This window comes from Gambusia affinis, linkage group LG01 (assembly GCF_019740435.1).
Source record: "Gambusia affinis linkage group LG01, SWU_Gaff_1.0, whole genome shotgun sequence".
Taxonomy (NCBI): domain Eukaryota; kingdom Metazoa; phylum Chordata; class Actinopteri; order Cyprinodontiformes; family Poeciliidae; genus Gambusia; species Gambusia affinis.
Window position 1 is genome coordinate 10,898,835 of NC_057868.1, and position 24,090 is coordinate 10,922,924.

General features: G+C 37.6%; 1 protein-coding gene, 2 long non-coding RNA genes and 1 pseudogene across 4 annotated transcripts; 2 read left to right on the forward strand and 2 right to left on the reverse strand.

The window, feature by feature from the left end:
* The first annotated feature begins 1,099 nt into the window (after positions 1 to 1,099).
* On the forward strand, positions 1,100 to 1,780 carry LOC122838994 (annotated as a pseudogene).
* A 1,135-nt stretch (positions 1,781 to 2,915) lies between these two features.
* Positions 2,916 to 4,363, reverse strand: LOC122833667. 2 transcript variants are annotated; one of them, XR_006371012.1, is made up of 4 exons: positions 4,228 to 4,337; positions 3,535 to 3,664; positions 3,360 to 3,461; positions 2,916 to 2,978 (listed from the first exon to the last, which is right to left on the reverse strand). It is a non-coding gene; the product is annotated as an uncharacterized LOC122833667 (long non-coding RNA). The 2 variants fall into 2 exon arrangements; XR_006371011.1 differs by having other exon boundaries at positions 3,535 to 4,363.
* Positions 4,364 to 8,284: 3,921 nt separating this feature from the next.
* Positions 8,285 to 8,953, reverse strand: LOC122833663. The gene is made up of 3 exons (XR_006371008.1): positions 8,779 to 8,953; positions 8,589 to 8,703; positions 8,285 to 8,521 (listed from the first exon to the last, which is right to left on the reverse strand). It is a non-coding gene; the product is annotated as an uncharacterized LOC122833663 (long non-coding RNA).
* Positions 8,954 to 19,623: 10,670 nt separating this feature from the next.
* Positions 19,624 to 20,972, forward strand: her3 (hairy-related 3). Its single transcript, XM_044116444.1, has 4 exons — positions 19,624 to 19,845; positions 19,934 to 20,029; positions 20,121 to 20,202; positions 20,295 to 20,972. The coding sequence occupies exons 1-4, from the start codon at positions 19,798 to 19,800 to the stop codon at positions 20,822 to 20,824; spliced, it is 756 nt and encodes a 251-aa protein (XP_043972379.1). The 5' UTR covers positions 19,624 to 19,797; the 3' UTR covers positions 20,825 to 20,972.
* Positions 20,973 to 24,090: the final 3,118 nt, after the last annotated feature.

Consider the following 24,090-nt stretch of genomic DNA (forward strand, 5'->3'; position numbering starts at 1 on the left):
TTCTCTTTCTTGTTAAAACTCTGACACGATAAACAAACGTTGGAGGATGGTTTTATGCGGAGGATCGTTTTTAACGATGCGTTCTGATTGTGTCTTAATGTGACTTTACTACGAGACTTTATGGAACTCCAGTTGTGTCCGGTAATAATGGACTAAGCTCTATCTTGGTAGATTTTTTTTATTTCCAATTATTTACTATCATTTGTAATAAAGTAACGTCAACACCACACATTCAGCTGTGAGGAGTTTGTTCTAGTCATCTTAAAGATGGCAAGAGTCAATGTCGTGTTGATTCTGAGAAGCTGAATGATTAACTGAATGACATTTTATTCATTTCAGAGTTCAACCAGCGAGGTTATTCATTTTGTGGCGGTCCTAGTCTTAGAAAGAAAGAACCAAAGATAGAAAGCAGTAAATGTTCATGTTGGTTCCAAAGGCTTCTCCTGAAAATATGGATCAAATCAGGGTAGGAAACATCATTTTACATCATTGGGATATTAAAAGTCTTTTATCTAAACATCTTATGAGTAGGTTTTTATTTTTTCCATAAAACTATTTAAGGAGTGTTGATTTCATCTAAAATTTTAAGGCTAATAAAGAAAATGATGAGTGGATGCACAGAGTGACTCATCTTAGTGTTTGGACAGATGTAGAGGGTTAAGCAAGACTGTAGTAAGCGCTGATACCAACTCAGTACTTTATGATTATATATTTTTCTCCAATTCGCTTGTAGAAAATATCAACATGTACAAAACTGAGAAACTCTATCAATAAGAAACCCTAAGAAAAACAGCCAAGGGGGTAGTTAGTAAAAACAAAAGAGGTCGTAAAACATGTAACCTAAACAACCAGCAACCCAATTTCAGGTGTGATAACTGATCTACGATCTGAGCCCGGTTCAAATCTCGGTCAAGCTGTTAACAAAACAAAAATAATTTAGGGTCTGAGAAACACAGAATTTAACGGTTTCACAAGAAGATAAACAGACAGTCCTGACCTCCAGGTCAGTTCATACACACATAAGGAAGGTTTAAACAGACTGAATGTGAACTAAAGTAATAACAAAATGATAATACCAAAAATTCTCTAACACTGTCGCATGGGAGCAGGCATAGCGGTGATGTTCAAGAAGAAATTTGGTCGAGTCTCAGAGTTAAAGGAGCAGAGTGAGTCAAACTAGTTATTAAAAAGTCTTTGTTTAGGAAAAAATGTTTTATGTTTTTGCAATTCATTCAAATCTATGATTTCAACAGCAAGAGCTAAATCATATCCTGTTTTGTACTTTTAATGTATGTCCTAATAGAGAAGCTGCCGGGGCAGTGTGCTGTCCTGACACATGATCAACGTTTCATCTACTGTCTGGTAAACATACCACAGTCAATTATACTGCTGAGGACCATTAGTTGTTTTGTTATTCAATCTGTTAACTGTATCGTTCCTATTATGTGTCTCAGATCACGAAGAAAAAAGGCAACCAGAAACCCACGTATGTCAGCCTAAGACAGAGACTGGAAGACATGAAATCTCACTGCTTACAAAATGGTGTCAGTAGGATATACTACTGTGGAACTACTGTGGATAAATGACTAGAATAAATACCCTTAAATCTTCTTACTGGGAATAATTAAACGGTTTGTTTGCCTCGTGTCTCCCCTCTCATAATTGGATGTGGCCTGGACCAGCTGCAATGGTCAAAGGTTTCTTTAAAGAGACAAATATTTCCATCACAGTGAAAAGTCTACCCTGTGTTGGGCTACAGCTTCAAATGCAAGCCATGTAGTACATTTTTATTGTTTTATTAGCTTTAAAACCTCTATGATCCCTTAAAATTTTAGATGAAATCAACACTCCTTAAATAGTTTTAAGGAAACAATAAAAACCTACTCATAAGATGTTTAGATAAAAGACTTTTAATATCCCAATGATGTAAAAATGATGTTTCCTACCCTGATTTGATCCATATTTTCAGGAGAAGCCTTTGGAACCAACATGAACATTTACTGCTTTCTATCTTTGGTTCTTTCTTTCTAAGACTAGGACCGCCACAAAATGAATAACCTCGCTGGTTGAACTCTGAAATGAATAAAATGTCATTCAGTTAATCATTCAGCTTCTCAGAATCAACACGACATTGACTCTTTCCATCTTTAAGATGACTAGAACAAACTCCTCACAGCTGAATGTGTGGTGTTGACGTTACTTTATTACAAATGATAGTAAATAATTGGAAATAAAAAAAATCTACCAAGATAGAGCTTAGTCCATTATTACGGACACAACTGGAGTTCCATAAAGTCTCGTAGTAAAAGTCACATTAAGACACAATCAGAGCTCATCGTGCTAAAACGATCCTCCGCATAAAACCATCCTCCAACGTTTGTTTATCGTGTCAGAGTTTTAACAAGAAAGAGAAACACGGAGAACAACCGGTAAAATTGTTGCTTTATAAGTCACAACAGTTGGAAGCGTACAATTTATCTTTACGGTTTTATGTAACAGCATACTAATAAGCTACATTATTATTGATGAATAATATCACAGTGAACACAAATCCTAATCATCCATCAATACTGGATCTGCTCTTCTCTTCTTCAGACCCTGGATTAACAGGAACAACTGATGTTTGTCTGATCTGTAAGGAAAAAGAATCAAAGTTTCAAAGTTTAGTTTGCTTTACATCGTTATTCTTTAGCACACAAAATGATAGAGCACTTAATAAATTCAAAAAGTTGGTCACTTACATTATACTCATTTAAACCAAAAGGAAAGGTTTTAGTGATACTCTACAATTCAGAGTAGAATTCAGTTTTTAAAGAGATACAAATTTTTAAAGTTTTGACAAACCTTAAAGTCTCTTCAGCTCGTGGCGCCGTTTCAGTGAAGTTAGAGTTCAAAGTTAGAGTTCATGGAGAGAAACTTGCTGTTCTGTTCGGTCAGCATGTTGCCGATGTCAGAAAAATCTGCTGTCATGTTATGAGCTGGGAAAAAAATCAACAAACATGTTTGCAAAAAAAAAAAGAAGTGGCATCGTATTTTCACCTAAGACTTATAAAATAGTTTCATGATTTTGGTTACACCTGTAGAATTTAAACTGAGGTAACACTGAAAAATAAATTGTTTGGTAAATAGTTTGAAAAAGAGGAGATATTAAAGACACGCTAACCTAAACGGCTGCAGATGCAACCATTGCTGAAAATGAATCAAACTCATGTAACATGGTGTAATGTTCCACCTCTCTGCAACACTTTGAGACACCAAGCTTTATTCTTTTTTAAACCCTCGCTATTTGATCAGTAGAAAAAACAGAAACATAAAATTTACTCAGTTTACATCTGTAAGATGACTAGAAGAAGACTCACTTTGTACACTGAGGCCTATGAGTTCAGCCAGAATTAAAACATTCAGGATTCCCAAGCATACGACCACACCGAGGCCGAGCCTCTCTTTGGAGCTGCTCCAACCTTAACAAAAACCTTAACATTAGAAAAAATTGAATAACATACATACTAGATTTCTCTGTAACTTCGTTCTTACCTGTGTGATTAGATGCAGTTTGTCCAACAGGTTCCATATTGACATAAATTTCCTCCATCGCTTCAGACTCTGTGTTGGATTTTAACATTGACTATAAAATCCACTGCAGTCGTGGAACTAAGTGAAAAAACTGTGAAAAAGAGGCAAGAGGTCTGGTGTTCAACATAAAAAGTAAACGTAGTTTAGAGATAACAACCAGATAAAGAAATTTGTGAGCACAGATTCAGTATTATTTTCTTAAATACCTTACACAACATAAAATTCTTAAGTTTCAATAGTTTCATAAGTTTATATCTGCTGATTCGATTCTGTACCAATGAATATTTATTTCTCTTTTCTCTTCTTCAGCTTGGTTAATCCTACTCATAATAAACACATTAGACTTTTCTATGGGTGAAAAATAAGATGATGCAAAATTAAATATAGTTTTAAATCACTGATATAAGGATGAAAAATACATCTGATGTTGTTATGTTCCTGCTCCTTGTGTCCAAAAATATTTCCTAAAGACTAATAAATTGTTGGAGCAGATGACCGGTTCCCTCCTTGGTCATGCGGACCCAACAGTTTTTCAGTTCTCATTCTGTCCTGATAACTAGTCACAGCCTTGCTCTCAGTAAATACAAATATCAACTATTTTCTTTCTAAATCCTCTTTTAACACTATTTCTTGTCCAGTAGCAGAAATACTTACATTAAGAAAGCACAATGCCAGAATTGCATTATTACCAAACTTCTATAACCGCTGGATCAAATAACTATGGAATTGTACGTATTTATTCATATTTTAAAGATATATACTTTTAGGACTGCCATCCAGTAAAAAAAAAAAAAAAAAAAAGCTACATGAGCAGCTACATGAGCAGCTGCTTGAACTGACCAGTACTGTCTAAAACTCAGTCACCGTCTTTCCTCATCTTCTGAAACAGCCACCAGGCAGATCAACGGTTTGACAAACAGTTTGCTTTGTGAAGCACCGCCTCACTGGGAGGGAATCAAAAGACTAACATGCCAATCAGGTGCAAGTTGGGCGGGTTAAAGTAAGAGAAACCAGATACTGCATTCAAAGCATGCTGAAGACCAGCAAGCTAAACATTCACATATGTACCGATATGTAGAAGAATGTTGGAGTTCAGGAGATCTAGGATAGAAGATTTGACTGAATCAAGACGTTGCCCAGAAGTTCAGACTGGGAAGTTAATTGGCAAACTGCTAGCTAAGTATGTGGAGCAGGAAAATAGGTTGTATTTACTTACATTTATGCAGACCAATTGCCTTAAAAGATTCAATTACTGCATCATATAAAAGACATGTGTAGTTACACTGTGTGATTTTGGCAAACAATATTCTTAAACTCATCCAAAATGAGTTTTAAACTCATCAAAATGTTATTCTCTGCAAAACTTCTTTTATTTTCTGCCTACAGCAGCAGCAGCAATATATTTGTTACATAGATTAAAGACACACGGTCTCATTATTTGACATAGTTGTACTATTCAAAATTTTTCCGTTTGTTTGAGCAGAAATGAGGTAGTGTCTGGATGTGTTAAGATGTTAAACTTTTACCACCCAAAATCCTCGCTACTTTCAAATAGTTCACTTTTTATTTTAGTTGTTGCATGGACTCAACTTAAATAGATTGACTTGTAAAGCTTTATTTTTTAACCAAACGTTCCTGCCACTTGTTTAAGACGAGTACAAACAATAAGTTGATAATAATTAAGTGATGTTCACTTGAACTTTTTTGTTTAAAGTGTGATGTTTTATTTTACAGTGAGGAAGGCCGGAGTCTAGCTTTAGCAGATGGCTGAAGGCGTCTGATCCACGCTTCAAACTCAGTACCTGTTTGCTCTAAGGCCAAAACTTTGGTAAGGTTAAATTTAGTCAGCTACAGAAAGTCAGACGGTTCAATGTGAGAAATCATTTTAGGTGGTCAAGTTTCTTGTCTGATCAGATCTTGTTAGTCATTTACATAGCACGATTACTAATTAACAGCTGATTATTTTGTGTCTAGATGCAATGTAATCATTCAATTCACAATTGAAGTTTTATTATGGGGATTCTGCAAATTAAATATTTCATAGTATATTTCATAATATATTTCAATGATTCCTTTCATACAGTCCCTGAAAAGGAAAGATTACCTTTCAGAGAAATAGAATTTTGATTGCTTTGAGTTTGATGAAATTTGACTTAATCTGACTGATAGATCTTCTTTAACGCATACTGATGCTTTGCATTGATCATTTATAAGCTTATCAATTACAAGACTGTCTGTTAGTGAACATTAGTGAACAGGCGGCATTAGGACCAAGGAACAAAAGCTGTAGATAATTTTATCGGCAACAAAACAATTCACCATATTGTGACCAACTCTTGGAGCACGGTTGTGTAGTGAGTATGTTTAATTTAATTTTATTATTTTTATTTTTAGGTAAAGTGTACCAATAGCAAACCTAGTCAATGTTATCATAAGTTGGACTAGCTGTCAGAAGATGTAAGCAATTCACCGTGAGAGGGAGTATTTAAGAAAAATCACAAATTGACTGAATTGTTGGTTGATATCCTTCATATATTTAAATTTGTGCAACAAACACCAAAAGAAAAAAAAACTATATAAAACCTGAATGGCCATTCATAAATATTTACATATTCAATAAATCGATAGAAATCCAGGTACTACAGGGATTTTAGTTATGCAGGCATTTGCGATATCTTCAAAAATTACAGATTTGAACTTATTGTTATATTTTCTTGCCTTCACTTCCCTTTGAGATTGTCAGACTCAAAGGATTGTAATTGGATTCTTATTGTGTTCTATATCAATATAGCAACTCGATATAAGGACTGACTTAATGGTAATAAGAAGGTAAAAGGTAAGCGCAGTTACAAAAATGCTTTTCATTAAAACATTTTGTTTATTGTAGATTAAACAGTTAAAATACATGAATGAGAGCAGCAGTTTAGATAAAACATTTTAAAATGCAATTTATTTGAGCAAAAACAACATAACGGCTGAGAAGCACTTCTTTGTGAAACACTCGTTTTATTTGTAACAATAAGCCATTTTATGGCGGACCTACTTTTTCATTACTGTCAACATAGATAACTTTATTATATCTGCCCTAACTACAATAAACTAGTAATAACTAAATAACTAATCACAGCATGACCTATAGTTTGCTTTCTGCTTTATTTTTAGCTTAACGAGCAAGAACTAGTTCAGATTGTAGCTGCAAAACTGGTTCTGTGAACACGAATCAATTCAGGTTTAACTGAATTAAGTAGTTGTTAAGAGTGAACTGACTGAAAACTTAGGTGGAACAATTCAGGTGATATGACTGCTAGTAAATACTACAGGTTCTTATATTCACAGGATTACTCAAGTGTGTAAGATAATGGATGAAGGGAAAGCATCATTAGGGCCAAGAAACATACAGCATATAACTCAGAGACAAAAGTAGTGAATAATGATAAAGGTAAAAAAAAAAAAAAAAAAAAAAAAAAGAAAGAAATAAAAATAATTCCCATGTTGGAGCAACTCTTGGAGCGTGGTTGTGCAATGTAAAAAATGTTCAACTTTAGGGAAAGCTGAAAGATACATATGAGTAGCTTCACCAAGGCCTGTTTAGTCCCCGTCACATATTCCCCAGAAATAAAATTACAGATGAGGAACTTTTACGGACATGTATCACATTAGCAAGTGTGACAGAAAAATAAAAAATCTATAAGAGTTCCAAATTTAAGTGATGAAGGAAATCACAAACTCAGTCAGCACTGACTAATCGTGCTACCATAAATAATGCAGTAAAACAGTTAAACTCTAGGTTTTCTTTAGAGGTATACGTTTACTCTTACGCAGGGACACCCATGCGCACACACACACACTCACACACACGCACACGCCCGCACGCACACACAGCGATGGCAGGGACTGGGGGTCAAACCCTTTCTTTCAGAGCCTAGGGGTCAGCCCTGCCACACGCAGCCATGGCCGGGGCACACACAGCAGAAAGGAGGGGGCCATTTCAGCCCCTGTCTAGTCTTATACCCTCTCCCGCGCAAATTCTGAGACCTGCAGAAAATGCCAACTTTTTGAAAAATGTGTTTTTCTGAGACATAGAGTTTCCTTGTCCGCCATATGTGTTGACCCAGAGGTCAGGAGAACTATCCTGAGGGATTTCTGTCCCACCTCAAAACAGGACCGCATCTCAGGAAGATATTCTGTTTGAAACCCGAGGTAAATACAACATCCCAAATCTATTTAAATATATTATATTGTATATTAATATGGATTATTTAAAACTTATTGTATTAATCTTAAGACTCATAATGTTTTTCATTCTTTAATTGTATTATTCTTAAAACTCTGATGTCATAACAGATGGGGTGAATGGGGGAGGGGCGGTAACTTGACACCGGAAGGGGGGAGGGGTGGTAATACACCGGAAGTGGGGAGGGGCGGTAATACACCGGAAATTAAAATGATTAGGGTCATAAATCACTCCCGATTAAATTTTGGCATAAGGCTGCCTATATTACTCTCTCGCACCAGAGCACGGAGTAGTCTACAATGATTTATTAACAAATTCCATTAAAACATTTTTCCTTTAAAACATGGCCTCAGGCCCACTACTCAGCCCCTAGAAGGAAAAGGCATCAAAATAAGGACAATTTAAGTTATTCCCAACAAAATGAATGAACAAACAAAACATGCAATGCAAAAGAAAACAAATTAGTAAATCAAACAAAGGAAAGCAAACAAATTAGTAATTTAAATAATAAGCAAACAAACGGCAAAGAAAAGAACACAACCACTACAAACGATGGGACAAATTGTCATTGTCCGACTTCTAATGTCTTTTCACGCGGGGCCAGAGGAGTCGTGCCCCGCTCGTTCCGCCAGCAGGCTCCGTCGAGAGCGGCCCAAACAAAACCGGCAAGACAAGACAGCAGGAGCGTCCAAGCGCTGCAACTCCGAAGGAATCCTAAATTAGAAAACTTGTTAACCCTGGATTCAGGTAAAATAAATTAAATTCTAAACCGGTAGCTTACCCAGATGTGGTGACACAGCCGACCAGGGAGGGAGCGGATCAGCAGGCGAGGGCTGGATGGAAGCCGCTCGCCGCACCAACCTCCAACTGCAGCCGCCAACGCCAGCTGCGCAACGCTGCAGAAACGCACGGCAGGTATTGCACCAGAACCCGACAACAATCCCAGCCCAGATGGCAAAAATGGCACCTACTATTTTGGATGAGTGGATCGAGCACACCAGCCACTTGGGCAGCCAACATACAGTAAGGAAACAAGGCACACGCACCTCGCAGCGGACTGCTCAGCTTTAAAGCTATCTGCCCCGCCCACCAATCAGTCGCTACACCTGGTGTGTGTAGTTGGGAGGGTGGAACACCATCCCACCACATTTGCATTGCATTATGGGTATAGTACATAGTATTACATTAACTTACTGTATGTTTTGAAGTTGCCGTAATTTACTGTTTACACATTGCAGTAGTGGTACTGTATTTATAATGTCTTTGCGCTGGCCATGTAAGAATTCTATTTGATTTCCAACGGTCATCATAGATGTTTCATCGTGGTTCCCTGTTTCTGTATTTTTACTCCTTTAGTGGTTAACATATTTTTAAGGCAGAAAGAGAGCGTGTACTTTTGTTTTTTCACATCCTAGCTAACATTAATATGCAGTTTATCTGGCTACGTCATCAAGGGTGGCTTCGCTTCCAACGTTTTTCTGATGACGCTTTGTTTTAAACTCCAAGCTTTTTCCGTCCAAGTGCAAGTGCAGCTCTGTCGCTGTGCTGTGGGCTCACACTGCTTCAGCTCTTCGCAATACAGGTAAAAACACTTCTAGAAAACTGTTTGAAGCCAAAACCTAATCTGGATATGTACATTTTAGATGGAGCTAACGTAACTTATAGCATCATGCTGTAATGCTATAACTTAGCATGAGGTGAAAGATAGAAAAATATGATGGTGTTATTTTTTGAGCTGGTTCGGAATTAACGTTAGCTAAGGTGCTAATTTTACCGAAGGTTTTAGCTTGACTTTTGCCGCTAAATCTTCCTCGAACGACTAGCTTTGGGTTGAGATAAGCTCAGTGCTGAGTGTCTGTTAGCATTGTTGTTACATCCTTTGTCGAACAATATAACGTTAATTGATATTTTTTTAATAACTAATAACTAATTATCTAATTATTTTATTAGATAATAAAATAATCTAATAACTGTTCATTTGTTTAAACCATGACCTTGCAAATGTTAAGAGTGCAGATTAGCTAGGTCAACAAGGATGAATTCTAACTTGTTCTTTTTTTTTCTTTTTGCCAGATGACTTTTTTTTTTAACTCCCAAGCTTTTTCCGTCCATGTGGCTGTGCAGTTCTGTCCTGCTGAGTGCTAACATAGTTTCAACTCTTGAAAAGACAAGACAACAGGTAAAAAGACAGCTCTTCAAACATATTTGAAGCCACAAAATAGTCTGGAAATGTAGAGGAGCAGCTAACCTAATCTATAACTTTGAGCTTGCTACAGCTAGTTAGCCTGCTAAAGTACCATTACATCTCCAACATAGTGTATAAGAGTCTGTAAATGAGGACAAAGGTGGAAAACATTCAAGTGGTTTCTGTTATTTTTTGAGTTGGTTCAGCAGGTGGACAAAAAAGTTAATTTCCAACCCTGGTTACATATAAGGACTGTTCACCTGTTTAAACCATGCTCTTACAAATTTAAAGTTAAGTCAGTACTAACAGGTGCAATTATGTACAGGTGTAAATTCTGCAGTATTTGTAGTTCATAATTTAGAGAATTTTGTAGTCATGTGAAGAAACATCAACACACAGCTAATTATCGGTTTCGTTGTGGAATAGAGCAATGTCCAACTTCCGTCAGAGAAAAAGAAAAAATTTCAAAGAAAAAGAGGACTCAATCTTCATCTTGGTTGATGTAATTTTATATCGACTCTTAACTTAAAACACACATCTTAAATCAGAATTGTTCAATTAATTTGTTAAAGGTATCAATTCACCCAAATCACAAACATTTCATTTCATTAACCCATATTGTACTTAGCCATTCAGATACTGTATTTGTGGAATGTAATGCTTTCAAAAATCCGTTTAGCCTCACAAACTGTCATTCACATCCGTTGTTTCAGAGTGGTAGCAGGATGTAGGGGTAAAGTCTAGTCTAGTCTCTGGGGTGAGGTTCTCAAAAACCTGTTGTAATCTGGGTGAACTGGCCCTTTAAATATAAATTACTACCAGTAATTCATATTTAAGAGTTTTCCTTTTATGTTTCAAAGGTATCTTCCACCAAGATGTCTGTTGAGATGGAAATGACCTTACCTACAACACCAAGGGTAATCATGCTTGGTAAGAGGAATATTTTCTATCACTATAATTTTTTTGTAGCAATCTATGTAATAGTTATGGTAGTCTGTATTTTTACTCACTAGCATTAGCCTGACAAGGGTTTGTCTATTTTAGGAAATAGCTTGATGTCTGCAACCCGGTGGATGGTCAGTATGGAGGAGAAGGTATTTTTCGAGCCTGAGCAACTACATGACTTTGCCAGCGTCCTTGCTGTCTTTTTGGGTCATATTATGACTTCAATCTGGAGTATCAGGAGTCAGCATCCACCACGCTGGAGATGATACAACGGTAAGTACTCTACACCAAGCCATTTATGAATTAAATTTAATGACAGTTTGATTGATGATGAAGAACCATAGCTGATTGCTGTATTGTATGTCTTCATTTAAAAAAAAATACAATTAATATATTTTATTTCTGTTAAAAGATTCTTTGTGAGGATCAATTCAGATGTTGGTACCAAATGCACAGCCAAAGTCAGTACAAGCCGCAAGACGGGAAGTCAAGAGGAAAGTAGTCAGTGTCAACTCCCGGATCACCACCTTCCTCAAACGACTCGCTGAATTTGAATGGAGGACTTCCAACTAGGTAAGCATTTTACCAAATGTTTATTATTTTATTGTCTTTATTGTCCACCAACAAAATGACTAAAAAGATTGTTATGACATGTTGTATTTCATCGTCTCCTTGGGGACACTTGCAGGGTCTCAATACAGTACGCAATCGTTTGAATTAGTGAAGACTGACTGACTGCTTTTGCCATAAACAATCCAAAAACCTGAAGTGAAGCCAGTCCTGCTCATTCTTTATGCAGCTTCTATTATCACTTCAGTGCAATTGATTTTTTTTTTAAAACAAATTATCAACTTAATGCTGCTTTATGCCAATGATTTTATGCATTTGGACATTGTCACTTCAGCTTAATTTGTCAGCCTTCCTGTTGATTTGAAAATGTAGATAACTTCCTGACCATCTCATGACCTCCCACATCGTCTTATTCTTTACAGTTCAGCTTCCACAAGATGGATCTCACTGATTTTGTTTGACGAATGGAATAAAAGTTCTTCTGATGTAGGAAATGCATCTGATATAACAATATTTAATTTCAACAAATCTGCTGAAAATAAATACCTGTTTTATTCACAGTGTTGGACTAAAATTTGCTTTACTGTTCACCATTTGAAATTTATACGGTTTATAGTAACAATATTCTTGTATTAAAAAATGTAAACTTTAATTGTACAGTGCAAAACTGACATTAAGGTTTGTAAACAAGTTTACAGTTATTGGATCCAGATGCTTTACCATATTGAAAAATACATTTACAGTTTTATGCTATAAACTGCATTTACAGTAAAGCAGTTATAACTGCAAAGCACACTCACAGTAAAAATTAACTGTGAAATATCATGACAGTAAAGGTACCGTAGAATGGCAATTACAGTAACTTACTGGCAACACTGTTGCCAGTAAGTTGCCAGTAAGTTACTGTAGAATGGCAATTACAGTAACTTACTGGCAACACTGTTGCCAGTAAGTTACTGTAGAATGGCAATTACAGTAACTTACTGGCAACACTGTTGCCAGTAAGTTACTGTAGAATGGCAACTACAGTAACTTACTGGCAACACTGTTGCCAGTAAGGTACTGTAGAATGGTAATTACAGTACCTTACTGGCAACAGTGTTGCCAGTAAGGTACTGTAGAATGGTAATTACAGTACCTTACTGGCAACAGTGTTGCCAGTAAGGTACTGTAAAATTACAAGAAAAAGTCTAACAGTGCACGGTGTTGTGCGTGGAAAAAAAACAGGCGTGAAAACGATGATTATGTGCCGCAACGCCGGGACAAAAGCCATCAGAAAGGCTGCTTAGACCAGAGCATCCCGAACAGATTTCATATTGAGTTATAGTGTCACACACTGTTAGACTTTTTATTGTATTTTTACAATAACTTACTGGCAACACTGTTGCCAGTAAGTTACTGTAGAATGGTATCAGTAACTTACTGGCAACAGTGTTGCCAGTAAGTTGCCAGCAAGGTACTGTAATTATTCTACAGTACCTTACTGGCAACAGTGTTGCCAGTAAGGTACTGTAATCACCATTCTACAGTAACTTATGGCAACTTACTGGCAACAGTGTTGCCAGTAAGTTACTGTAATTGCCATTCTACAGTAACTTACTGGCAACAGTGTTGCCAGTAAGTTACTGTAATTGACATTCTACAGTACCTTACTGGCAACACTGTTGCCAGTAAGGTACTGTAATTACCATTCTACAGTACCTTTACTGTCATGATATTTCACAGTTAATTTTTACTGTGAGTGTGCTTTTGCAGTTATAACTGCTTTACTGTAAATGTAGTTTATAGCATAAAACTGTAAATGTATTTTTAGTAAAGCTGGTCTACTGTAAACTTGTTTCACAACATAATGTCAGTTTTACTGTAAATTAAAGTTTACATTTTTAATACAAGAATATTTTACTATAAACCGAAAAAATTTCACAAAAGAAATTTTAGTCCAAGTACTGTGAATAAAAAACAGGTATTTATTTTCAGCAGATTTGTTGAAATAAAATCCATTTATATATTCACAATGTCATAAAGAACAATGTCACAATACAATATAATGTGCTATAAAACAACAAACCATAGAACACACTACAGGTCATGTCAATAATATTTTATGGCACATGTATGTAGCAACATGAACATGTGTGCATCAAGTACCAGCCATAAACTATTTAAAGACTGACTTAAAAAAATATATAGAATATACTTCATTTAAAAACCAGCAGAGGCTGCATTGTCAGAAAACAGTAGCTTAAATGTGCTCTGTTACACAATACATCACAATAACAGTGCAAGTGCGATAATGTACTATATGGTAGACATTCATATCAATAAATATTGTTATATCAGATGCATTTCCTACATCAGAAGAACTTTTATTCCATTCACAAACAAAATCAGTGAGATCCATCTTGTGGAAGCTGAACTGTAAAGAATAAGACAGACAATGTGGGAGGTCACGAGATGGTCAGGAAGTTATCTACATTTTCAAATCGACAGGAAGGCTGACAAATTAAGCTGACTGACAATGTCCAAATGCATAAAATCATTGGCATAAAGCAGCATTAAGTTGATAATTTCTTTTTTAAAAAATCAATTACACTGAAGTGATAATAGAAGCTGCATAAAGAATGAGCAGGACTGGCTTCACTTCAGGTTTTTGGATTGTTTATGGCAAAAGCAGTCAGTCAGTCTTCACTAATTCAAACGATTGCGTACTGTATTGAGACTCCTGCAAATGTCCCCAAGGAGACGATGAAATACAACATGTCATAACAATCTTTTCAGTCATTTTGTTGGTGCTGACGGATTACTGCAAAGGTGTGCCTAATAAACTGAAACTGCATAGTATAAAAAAACACCTCAATTAAACGACTACACACTTAAACATTTCTGTGATTTAGTAAGAGATGCAGCGACATCCACTTTTTACCACGGACACAGAAAAGATGCAGGCTACTCTAAAGGGCTATTGTGTAGGAATCACATGCCATTTATAAATAATCATTAAAATCATATTAAAAAGCCTAAAGTAAAGTCAGAACATGCAAGATAGGAGGAAAAGACAATAAAATAATAAACATTTGGTAAAATGCTTACCTAGTTGGAAGTCCTCCATTCAAATTCAGCGAGTCATTTGAGGAAGGTGTTGATCCGGGAGTTGACACTGACTACTTTCCTCTTGACTTCCCGTCTTGCAGCTTGTACTGACTTTGGCTGTGCATTTGGTATCAACATCTGGATTGATCCTCACAAAGAATCTTTTAACAGAAATAAAATATATTAATTGTATTTTTTAAAATGAAGACATACAATACAGCAATCAGCTATGGTTCTTCATCATCAGTCAAACTGTCATTAAATTTAATTCATAAATGGCTTGGTGTAGAGTACTTACAGTTGTATCATCTCCAGCGTGGTGGATGCTGACTCCTGATACTCCAGATTGAAGTCATAATATGACCCAAAAAAGACAGCAAGGACGCTGGCAAAGTCATGTAGTTGCTCAGGTTCAAAAATACCTTCTCCTCCATACTGACCATCCACCAGGTTGCAGACATCAAGCTATTTCCTAAAATAGACAAACCCTTGTCAGGCTAATGCTAGTGAGTAAAAGTACAGACTACCATAACTATTACATACATTGCTACAAAAAATTATAGTGATAGAAAATATTCCTCTTACCAAGCATGATTACCCTTGGTGTTGTAGGTAAGGTCATTTCCATCTCAACAGACATCTTGGTGGAAGATACCTTTGAAACATAAAAGGAAAACTCTTAAATATGAATTACTGGTAGTAATTTATATTTAAAGGGCCAGTTCACCCAGATTACAACAGGTTTTTGAGAACCTCACCCCAGAGACTAGACTAGACTTTACCCCTACATCCTGCTACCACTCTGAAACAACGGATGTGAATGACAGTTTGTGAGGCTAAATGAATTTTTTAAAGCATTACATTCCACAAATACAGTATCTGAATGGCTAAGTACAATATGGGTTAACAAAATGTTTGTAATTTGGGTGAATTGATCCCTTTAACAAATTAATTGAACAATTCTGATTTAAGATGTGTGTTTTAAGTTAAGAGTCGATATAAAATTACATCAACCAAGATGAAGATTGAGTCCTCTTTTTCTTCTAAATGTTTTATTTTTCTCTGACGGAAGTAGGACATTGCTCTATTCCACAACGAAACCGATAATTAGCTGTGTGTTGATGTTTCTTCACATGAGTACAAAATTCTCTAAATTCTGAAGTACAAATGCTGCAGAATTTACACCTGTACATAGTTGCACCTGTTAGTACTGACTTAACTTTAAATTTGTAAGAGCATGGTTTAAACAGGTGAACAGTCCTTATATGGAACCAGGGTTGGAAATTAACTTTTTTGTCCACCTGCCACTGTGGCTGAACCAACTCAAAAAATAACAGAAACCACTTGAATGTTTTCCACCTTTGTCCTCATTTACAGACTCTTATACACTATGTTGGAGATGTAATGATACTTTAGCAGGCTAACTAGCTGTAGCAAGCTCAAAGTTATAGATTAGGTTAGCTGCTCCTCTACATTTCCAGATTATTTTGTGGCTTCAAATATGTTTGAAGAGCTGTCTTTTTACCTGTTGTCTTGTCTTTTCAAGAGTTGAAACTATGTTAGCACTCAGCAGGACAAAACTGCACAGCCACTTGGAGGGAAAAAGCTTGGGAGTTAAAAAAATCATCTGACAAAAAGAAAAAAAAAGAACAACGTTAGAATTCATCCTTGTTGACCTAGCTAATCTGCACTCTTAACATTTGCAAGGTCATGGTTTAAACAAATGAACAGTTATTAGATGTATTTTTAAAAAAAAGGGGGCGGGGGGATCAATTATCAGTTAACGTTATATTGTTCGACAAAGGATGTAACAACAATGCTAACAGACACTCAGCACTGAGCTTATCTCAACCCAAAGCTAGTCGCTCGAGGAAGATTTAGCGGCAAAAGCCAAGCTAAAACCTTCGGTAAAATTAGCACCTTAGCTAACGTTAATTAACCAGCTCAAAAAATAACACCATCATATTTTTCTATCTTTCACCTCATGCTAAGTTATAGCATTATAGCATGATGCTATAAGTTACGTTAGCTCCATCTAAAATATACATTGGCTTCAAACAGTTTTCTAAGTGTTTTTTTTACCTGTCTTGAAGAGCTGAAGCAGTGTGAGCCCACAGCGACAGAGCTGCACGTGCACTTGGACGGAAAAAGCTTCGGAGTTTAAAACAAACGTCATCAGAAAAACGTTGGAAGCGAAGCCACCCTTGATGACGTAGCTAGATAAACTGCATATTAATGTTAGCTAGGATGTGAAAAAAACAAAAATACATGCTCTCTTTCTGCCTTAAAATATGTTAACCACTAAAGGAGTAAAAATACAGAAACAGAGAACCACGATGAAACATCTATGATGACCGTTGGAAATCAAATAGAATTCTTACATGGCCAGCGCAAAGACATTATAAGTGCAGTACCACTACTGTAATGTGTAAACAGTAAATTACAACTTCAAAACATACAGTAAGTTACTGTAATGCTATGTACTATACCCATAATGCAATGCAAATTACAGTAACTAATTGTAAAGATGTTTTATGTTAGTTTACTGGGCATTTTGCGGTATTTAGCTGTAAAAAATACAGTAAAGGCTAACAGTGCAAGATATTATAAATACAGTACCACTACTGCAATGTGTAAACAGTAAATTACTGCAACTTCAAAACATACAGTAAGTTACTGTAATACTATGTCCTTTACCCATAATGCAATGCAAATTACAGTAACTAATTGTAAAGATGTTTTATGTTAGTTTTACTGGGCATTTTGCGGTATTTAGCTGTAGAAAATACAGCAAAGGCTAACAGTGCAGCGTTGGCAGGCAATTTCTCGGTTTTTATTCAATTAGTATTTATTTTAAAAGAATAAATACATACGAAAAAAAGACCGACAGCCCTATGCATAAGTTGGAGTCCACACGTTTCTACAGTGGGATTTGATGGAAGCTTCGATCTATCGAGTCCCATATTAATAGAAATGTTCTAGACTGAAACCTATTGGTTTGAAATATACACAAACTCTTACGAATCTATTCATGTTGCATGTAGAGGAACGTCTTTGATCCCATAAACCGCATGAACCGATCTTCGTTAATTTGGGTAAGAAATAAGAAATGGTTTATGATTAAGGGCTAATGTGCAGCGAGCGCTGTGGCTTTGTGTCTCTTTTAAAAGATATTTAGCAGAGTTAAATCAACAAAATTTAACTCTGCTAAGGCATCAAAATGACATTATAATACAGCTATTGATGAACGCTATTCAATACATCCAAATGCAACTTTTTACCGTGTAGTCTAGCCGGGAGCTAAAGCCAAATCAAAATACAACATTCTTCGACAATGTGCTTCAGGCAACTTTCTTTGGTTAGCGCGGCAGTAAAAAGTCGATAGTTCTCCTTATGCCCCTCTGAGAACATTGGCAGCACGACTCTAAACTTTGGCACTGCAAAGGAGAAGGTATCTATAATCTCAGACGCATTTAAGTGTTTTCGTGCGGTCTTGTGTGTGCGCGCGAGCACGCAGGCCGAGCGCCGAGCCTCCTCGAGCCTGAAGTCAGCGCATTGTTTCAAATGGCACGGCTTTCCCAAGAGTTAACCCTTTTCAGAGAGCAGTGTGGCAAATCGGGAGGCGAGAGTCTAAGGGCGAGGGGGCGGCCCGCAATTCTCCTCGGTGCCTCACCAAACCCGCATGCCACGAAGACAAAAAACTGCTGACGCACAAAAGCCAAAGAATCCGAAAAGTCCCAAAGAAATCAGAAAACGTCCGTAAAATTCACGTTTCACTTTCCAACTTAAGCAGGTGTTGTGTTTGCTTATTTTTTGTCGTTTCTACTGTTTGGTGTAAAGCAAATGAGTTTGACTGATAGCATTTCTTCGGATGCAAAAGTTTTGGGGTGTTTTTTTTTTTTTTGGTTTTTGGGGGGGATTTTTTTTACAATCAGCGCGTACCAGAAAATCAGAATCATGTGTGGACATGGTGGGGAATTATCACGGTGCTGCCTTGAACCAGGTGGCGTGAAACTCACACATAAAAGCCTGAATGCAAGAGTCAACATTTCCCTCTCTGCACTCCAAGAGCAACCGATATGGTTATCATTTTTACGCTTCTCTGTGAGTGTGGTATTTTTTTATTTTTTTTTTTTCTCTCGCGCCCCCACACGTTGATTTTTGGACGTGTGCAGATAAACATTCAGTAGTAAATTTACCTTCAATCTGCCTGCCAGATCTGTAGACCGCTTCTGCTACCGAAACTGTTCGACAGACCCAAAATGCTGCGTCTAAATCATATAAACTCGGGTTATACTCGTGTGAGTAAAGTTCCTGTTACTTTTCCATTAGTTTGCACAACCTGCTGGATAAAATTCTGCGCAATTATGCGTGAAAATACCGAGTCTTGCATAAGACGGGGATAGTCACGTGTGCCACGTTAATGTAAATCATTAAAGACAGAAGGCATAAATCCGTTGTTTGGACAAAGTCACAAGAATACCTGTTTGCAGCTTGAAAACGCTTTGACGGCGCTCTGCTATATCAACACAAACAGTGAACCTAAGTATTACATTTGCAAAAACCCTGTATGTGGAGGAAAACTTAAACGGCACATGGCCTATCACCCTCAATATAAAATGTGGTGGTGGCATCATCATGCTGTGGGGATGGGTTTTTATTTTTCTGCGCGTGAAACAAAACAAAACAAAAAAATTAGTTTCTGGAAGTTCAGCGTTGGAATATCTTGTAGTTGTGAATGCAGCACAAAGCAGTTCCACAAATGATTGAATTTGAGAAGCTGCATACAATGTGAGAGCTTCATTATTAATTTAAAAAGGTTTTGATATTAATTCTTTATCTTGAGTAACAATACAATTCAAATAAAATACATGTGGAGCGAGACAAAAACAAAACAATAAAGTTAAATATAGACAATCATTCTTGCTTGATTATGTCAATAAATGAAAACAGTTTTTAAAATGTTTGCTGCTCTTGTTGTGTTGGTCTGTAGCGGTGGTTGGCTTATGCTCGTGAATGACGCCATTGATGCTCATTTGAGCGCAGGAGACAGGCGGGATGGTTTGTATTCACATGTTAAGTGGGTGCTCCTATAAAAAGCTTCCCCGGATTCTCCGCTCAGGGCAGCGGAGAGGGAAAGAAATTAACTTCAAGCAGACTAAATCAAAATCTGGACTAAAAAAGAAAAGAAAAGAAAAGAATGGTGGCAACATCAGAATGTGGTGAAAAGGGCAAATCCGGAAACAAGGTACAGATATAACGAAAATCGATGGATGTGTGGGGGGGGCCTAAAGACTCAAGCTGTAGAAATTAACCTAAGCCTGACCTTTTCACAGGTTTCGAAACCACTCATGGAGAAGAAGCGAAGAGCGCGAATAAACCAGTGTCTGGACGAGTTGAAGTCGCTTCTGGAGAGCTACTACAGCAGCAGTGTGAGTGCGGACGACAAGTCTGGGCTTTTAAAAGATGGAACTTTACACGAGTGATCCAAATGTGACGATTTCTATCAAACTGTTTTCTCAGATCCGAAAGCGCAAGCTGGAGAAAGCCGACATCTTAGAGCTCACGGTGAAACATCTGAGGAACCTCCAAAAGATTCAGAGCAGTGAGTTGCTAACTTAATCTGCGTCATTAAAGCAGCTAAACGTGTTTCTATAAATTATTTCTCTCTTCTTTCCACCTCGATGTTTGCCGCAGTTTCCGCCGGTGCGTCCGAGTTTCCTGATTACCAGCTGGGCTTCCGGAACTGCCTGGCAAACGTCAACCAGTACCTGCTGCTGGCTGATCACCTGAACGGAAGTGAGCGCTGGATGATGTCGCAGCTCTCTAACAAGCTCTGTCGCTCTCGGCGGAGAGTTGAAGCGTCCAGCACCACGGACAGCGACCCGAGCCGAACTGAGGCGGCGGAGGAGGAGGAGGAGCAGCAGCAGCAGCAGCAGGGGGAAGAGGCGGCGGTGAGGCTTCGGCTGCCGAGCGCAAAAGGACACGAAGAAGAGAGGAACCCGACCAGATCTGTAATACCGAAACTCCGAACGGCTCACACGGTTTCTTCTTTAGCCATCGAAGATACGAACAAGTTATTTGACGCCAAACAGACCCGTGTTTTTGCGCAGAAAGCTCCCACTGGAAACATAGAGACGCAAAGCAGCCGTCACAGGAACCCTGAGTGCGCCAGTCCGCGGCTTGACGCGGGGAACACGGAGAGCCATGTGTGGCGGCCCTGGTGAAGCTGATTGGGAAACTCACTCACTGAATGTTTATAATTGCACTGTAGATTTTCACCACTGTGTTATTAAGCTCACTTATGTATTATTTTATCAATAAAACTGTCGAAACATTGACTGAGTTGTTCATGTAACTTGGAAATAAAAAGAGAAAAATTATAAAACTTTGACCAAACATCATTTGTTTTTTGTTGTTGTTCTCGTTGTTGTTTTGATTATGATGTTTTTAGTTTATCGTGCAAAAGCTTAAAAAAAAAAAAAAGACATTTCGAGCCCTTATTAGTCGAGTCATGAAATCGCTTTTATGGAGGTCAGAAAAATCATGAGAATATTTAAAAAATGTGAACACCAATAAACATAAACAACTGTACTCCGTTGTGATCAGGTCCCTTAATTCCGGAGTTGTATTTTCCACAGAGCTGCACAGCAACTCAGAGTGAAAACTGGATGTCCCAAGTTCTGAAAAAGAAAAAACCGAACTAAAAAATGTCAAATATCTAAAAACAAAACAAAATAAAGTTTCCTGCATCTGCAGAAAAGATAAAAAGCTGTTACAGTAATTCTTTGGCTAATTCAAGTAACTGCAATTTATCACCTAAAAGACACCTAACGCTAGTTAAATGGTACCCAATTAAATTCAAAATAATCATTACATTAGTTTTCCTGTTTGTTGTACTTCTCCGAAAAGAAAGAAAGAAAGAAACAAACAAAAAAGAACTGATTTGTGAATAAAACATGAAAAGTTTCTGAAATAGTAATACACCTTTTGGCTAAAACCTATTTTGAGAGTCGCAGCTAAAATGTGCCGTTCACTGACAACGACAACGATCAGCTTCCAGCCAGTTTGACTTTAATATAATGTTGTCACTCATTAAGGCGGATCTAAACTTAAACTCTAAGACAAAATAGATCCAAGCTTAAGTTTACACTAATTGAAGTCTTATGGCAGTTTTTTTTTTTTTTACTTTTACTTGTACTAAGGTGATGTTTTCAATCATGATCTAACCAATGTAGGTAGGATTTCTTTTTTGTAAAGAAAGCAATGTCTAGTATCATCTAGAACCATTTCAAAAATAACATGCTTAATTAAGATTTAAACAAAACCCTCCAAAATGGAGTTTTACAGTGATCCAGCAAAGGTTGCATCTGAAACTGAAAAAAGTCCTGAAACTGGAACAAAACCGGGACCGAGACAAATTAAATAAAAATACGAAGAATTAAACAGAACATAACGAAAACAAGATGTGTCACATAATGAACTAAAATATAATAAGGATTATTTTAAAAAGGAGGTGTGAGGTATAGAAAACAGAAAGAAATCCAGGATATTGGAAAACATCATCACAATTCACAGTTTCAGAGTCTTCATTTATTTTTCCCAGCTCTTCTGGAGCTTTTTCTTTCCTTCTCTCGTCTTTGTCGCGCAGTCACTTTTTTTTCCTTCCCAAAAGTATGCCATGAAACGCATCGGACGTGGACGCGCTGCTTTCATTCTCCTCCACTTTCACGCATAAGTACCGAAACCAGAGCGGGGAAATCGGACGCTTGTCGGACAGCGTGGCGATTTTCTGCTATAAGCTGCGAATTACACGCCAGGATCCTTCATCAAAGTCCACAGGAGCTGGAGACGGTAAGGTGGCTGCAGGAGGACAATGACGCATTCAGTCCCCGACTCCACAGATTTGGTTGCACGTTGAGTAAGATCAACATTTTTAAGGGCGGAATAAGTCAGTAATGTGTAGACTAGCACTTGTTTTTTTACAAGTGAACAAAAGTTTGATATTTATGCTGTCGTAAATATTTCTGCATTCTGACGCAAAGCAAATGCGCAACATAGTCTTGACATATTCCAGAGAGTGTCATTTCGTGGAGTTTGAGTCAATATTTAAAACCAGATTCTATCGTGTACGTTTAAATATAACAACACTTTAAAAAAATAAAAATAAAAATCAACCTGATGCACGATGCCTGCGGTCTGCAGGTGTCTTTAACACAGCAGATTAATCAGTCTGCTCCCATAAAGCGCTCTTTAGTTTTCTCCCGCTGCCTGGGCCGGGCTGTCATAAAGCGTCTCTCTATCCTGGGAAGGATGGCACCTTACAGCGAGGAGAATCGCAGAAACGCCCACAAGCTCTTTCAAATGGCGCGAACTGAAATAACGCATCTGCCTCCCACACGAAGCTGGTTCCTAATAAAAGAGGACATGGAAAAGTAGAAGCAGTTATTTCAAACCAAAAATAGTGAAATGTAGTTGTCATTTCAAGTAATATATTCGTTGTTCTAACCCTTTGCTTGGTTGGTTCGCCCCCTAAAAACTCAGCCTGGAAAAGCTCGCATCATCAAAGTCAAAGCTGCTCGCTAATAAGACCTCTGGGGGCCAGAGGCACAAGGAAAGTTTGTTTAATGTGATAAAGGGAGGGTCACGTGACGAGCGCACTGAATGCACTTCAACTTTTTCTAAGGACTTCTATGAACTCTTCCACACATTGTTTCACTCTCCAAGTTTGCTCCACCAGAATAGGGACGCACATGAGAACTGAAGGGAGGCAGAGAATCCTCTATTAGCATGAGACTGAGGTCAGCCGGGCGGAGCTAACGGGCCAGACGTGGATGAAGTGCGCTCCAGACGCTCCTTTCTGTGGCCTGTTTGCGGATAAACTTTGCCCTTGAAGGCGCAGTTTTAGCAGTATCATGACGGGTAACGACGACACAGGATTTATAACATCGGGGGCAGAGAGGAATGATGACTTTCTGTTCCAGGTTGATTCCGGCTGCAGACCATAGGATTATTTCACCGCCGGGCTGTAGATTCAATAGTATTCGACATTTCTATCAGAACCATATCTAAATCAGTAATTTAGATTAATAACCTGTGATATGGTTTATGCCCATAGTGCACAAAGGACACCTAAAGCAGTTTTCTTGTCTGGCATATTTCAGCGTGTTACTCCATGCACTGCCACCTATAGGGCAGTCAGTGCAAATTCACTAAAATGCTTTCAAGTCCACACGGCCAGCAGTCAGTTAGAAATGTCTGAAATGATGAGACCGAAGCATAAACAGAGAAAAGGCCAACAAGTCATTGAAAATATTTTTTTTTTCTCCCATTGCACAGAACAACAAGAAAATAGCCGGTCATATGTATCACTTAAAGCACTTTAAACTACAATCACACTCACATTTGCACACACACGCATACACCAACACACAGACAAGCAGGCAACCTGGGGATTAGGTACCATGTTCAGGACATCAACACAACAGGAGAA

Excerpts from the sequence above, each read along its gene's own strand:
- her3 (XM_044116444.1), top strand. The coding sequence starts at position 19,798 with ATGGTGGCAACATCAGAATGTGGTGAAAAGGGCAAATCCGGAAACAAG. Across the intron at positions 20,030-20,120 it reads AGAGCTACTACAGCAGCAGT|ATCCGAAAGCGCAAGCTGGA; the intron begins GTGAGTGCGGAC and ends CTGTTTTCTCAG. Across the intron at positions 20,203-20,294 it reads CCTCCAAAAGATTCAGAGCA|TTTCCGCCGGTGCGTCCGAG; the intron begins GTGAGTTGCTAA and ends TGTTTGCCGCAG.